The sequence below is a fragment of the Engraulis encrasicolus genome, chromosome 19 (genome assembly GCF_034702125.1).
Source record: "Engraulis encrasicolus isolate BLACKSEA-1 chromosome 19, IST_EnEncr_1.0, whole genome shotgun sequence".
Taxonomy (NCBI): Eukaryota; Metazoa; Chordata; class Actinopteri; order Clupeiformes; family Engraulidae; genus Engraulis; species Engraulis encrasicolus.
The window spans coordinates 42242270-42244769 of record NC_085875.1 but is presented as its reverse complement, the minus strand read 5'-3'; the positions used below and the strand labels follow the sequence as shown (position 1 = coordinate 42244769).

General features: G+C 45.8%; 1 protein-coding gene across 2 annotated transcripts in view; it reads left to right on the top strand.

The window, feature by feature from the left end:
- supt3h (SPT3 homolog, SAGA and STAGA complex component) overlaps positions 1 to 2500 on the top strand; it is a 146344-nt gene that overhangs the window by 118912 nt on the left and 24932 nt on the right. For both annotated transcript variants that reach the window (XM_063184487.1, XM_063184486.1), the window contains exon 10: positions 1268 to 1453. In XM_063184487.1, the coding sequence (XP_063040557.1) occupies positions 1268 to 1453 (186 nt within the window). The remainder of the gene's footprint in view (positions 1 to 1267; positions 1454 to 2500) is intronic.

The following is a 2500-nucleotide window of genomic DNA, read 5'->3' as shown; positions in this document are numbered from 1 at the left end:
CTCTGGGCCCAGGACAAAGTCATCTGAGAGGGCCCCCTATCCAATACTTATAAAGTAATGGGGACCCAATTCTAGGCCTCCTATCTCAGTGGGCCCAGGACAACATAGCCCTTTGTCCCCCCCCTGTCGGTTGGCCTGCACACGATAGCTGAAACATGCGCCATGGAGTTGGTTTCAAAGCTATATTACAAGGATCACTGGACATCTATGTCGAACTTTCAGTTGATGCCGTTAGGGCTTAGAGACAAAACGAAGCCTTGTGTGCGCGAGCTGTTTCATCTGACTGCGCGATCACATATCTCGATGTTTGGTTAGCTTTTGCCTATGGGTGCAGACTAGGATCATTTAGACTTGTGAGGACTTCCAGAAAGTCTGTGTTAAGGCTCCTTTTGGAGAAGGCAAATATTGCAAACTGTAGTAGTGCAACATCGCTGGTCGTTAATACATTTGTGGGAATAATGGACGACTCAGCACTTGTGTAGTGGAAAGTCATACGTATTTAAGGTGAACATTTGGCTGGGCTTCCGAGCATTCAGTATTAAAACTTTTTTTTTATCCAAACTAGTCTCATTGAGGATGTAGAATCTCTTTCATTAGAAAGTTCATGAAAGTTAAACTTCAAAATCACAGAACAGTTATAAAATAAAAAAACAAACAAAAAACAGTCTGATATATACATTTTAACCCTTTGAGACAGTATACATTTGCTGTTACTAGAATGGCAAATATCAAGTCGTAGTGCATTGCTAAAGGCCCTGTGTCATGTCATAGTAGTGTAGTACTATAGTAGTTAACTTTTCAATGACTGTTACATCGTTCCACTGGTGGAACAGCGTGCATTATGGGGTTACAAACTTTGTATGTATGGTGTAAATGATCACAGTCAGCGTAATCATTTGTATTACTGTAAGTGACACTATAGCATTTTATTGTTGTCTAGAAGCTGACCCACCTCAAACAAGCCATACTCTTCTTCCCATTTATTTGTGCGTATGCATATTAACTTTGCAAGGGAGGCCGATATCTGTTTTGATACGTATTTAGATTTGTTTTTCTATGCACTGTATGTACTGATAAGGGCTTTACTTTAACTTTATATGAACTAAAAACATATCACTTGTACACTACACAGAAAAAAACTATTAGTGTTTTCTTTTCACTGTGTATGTGCATGTTTTTTGTTATCGAATCCCAGTGCTGCAGCACAGTAGTGTTCTCTCTGACCCTCCGTCCTCCATCCTTCCTTCCCTCCCTACCTCCGTCGCAGGTGCACTCGGTGAAGAGAGAGACAGACTCTCCGGACAACACCCCGCCGTCCACCCCCAGCGGCCCGCTGACGGCCGCCCTGCAGGGCAAGCTCCCCTCGCTGGCCCACGGCAACGGGGCCCCGCAGGCCCAGAGCCAGAGCCAACAGGAGGCCAACAGCAAAGCCAAGCAGAGGAAGAGGAAGAAGGTAAAGGGCCAGGAAACACCACACTGACACAGGAAAACACCCACAATCCATCTGGCCTACGGGCAAGCCAAGACGCACTCTGATTGGCTGGCGGGGGTACAAGGATGACTTGACAGGAAGTACTGAGCTTAGCCGAGCCCGGCTGACTGAGGGATGAATGAGCTCCACGCACAACGAGAAAAGATCAGGCCTACTATCAGGCCCGCCGACAAAGGGTGGAGAAAGGGGTCAGTTGTCCCGGGCCCAGAGAATGGAGGTTGCCCAGAAATGGGACCCCATTACATTGTAGGTGTTGAGGTGGGGGCCTTTTCAGATTATTTTGTCCTGGGCCCAGCAAAAGCTGTCAGCGGCCCTGCCTACTATATTTATGACATGCAAACTGAGGCCCTTGCAAATTGAGGAAATGCATACGTACTTGCAGACTCATGTCTAATGATTACAGCTATATTTGTAGCTACGCTTTTTTTGACCATGTACTTCTTTAGAACGGCAAAGTTGTACATATGCAACTGCTAAAGCCCGGAAACACATCACTATATCATAGGAGATCACATCTAATGCTGGCATATTGACTTCAACCATGCACAAAGAGGTCAAGAGATCGTTTAAGACGGTTCGTCTTTGTCTCGAGTCTGGAATCTGTTGTAAAAGAGGTCCTCTGAAGTTCTTTCAGTATATAGCCGCCGTGTGTACTGGTTGTTTATACCATGTTTGTGCCGTTTCGGAATCCATTTAAGAGTTTGTTTCGCGCATGTTTTCCTTTTTATCTCCTTTATTCTTTATGGGTGTCTCGCGTGATCTGTTGACAAGGGTGAAAAACACTGGGCCTCCTCCTCCTCCGCGCCGCATCCAGTCGACTCTGGCAGGAAATGCTTCATCAGACAATAACAGCCTTGTTTTGATCCCCGCGCTCTTTAATCTCGCCGTGTGACATGTTGTCATGTGTGGCGGAGAGCTTTGCCGTCCTCCTCCTCTTCCTCCTTCTCTTTTTTTGACAGTTGGGTCGACGTACTGCATAGCATTTAGTGTCTGTGTGTTGCTGGCCAA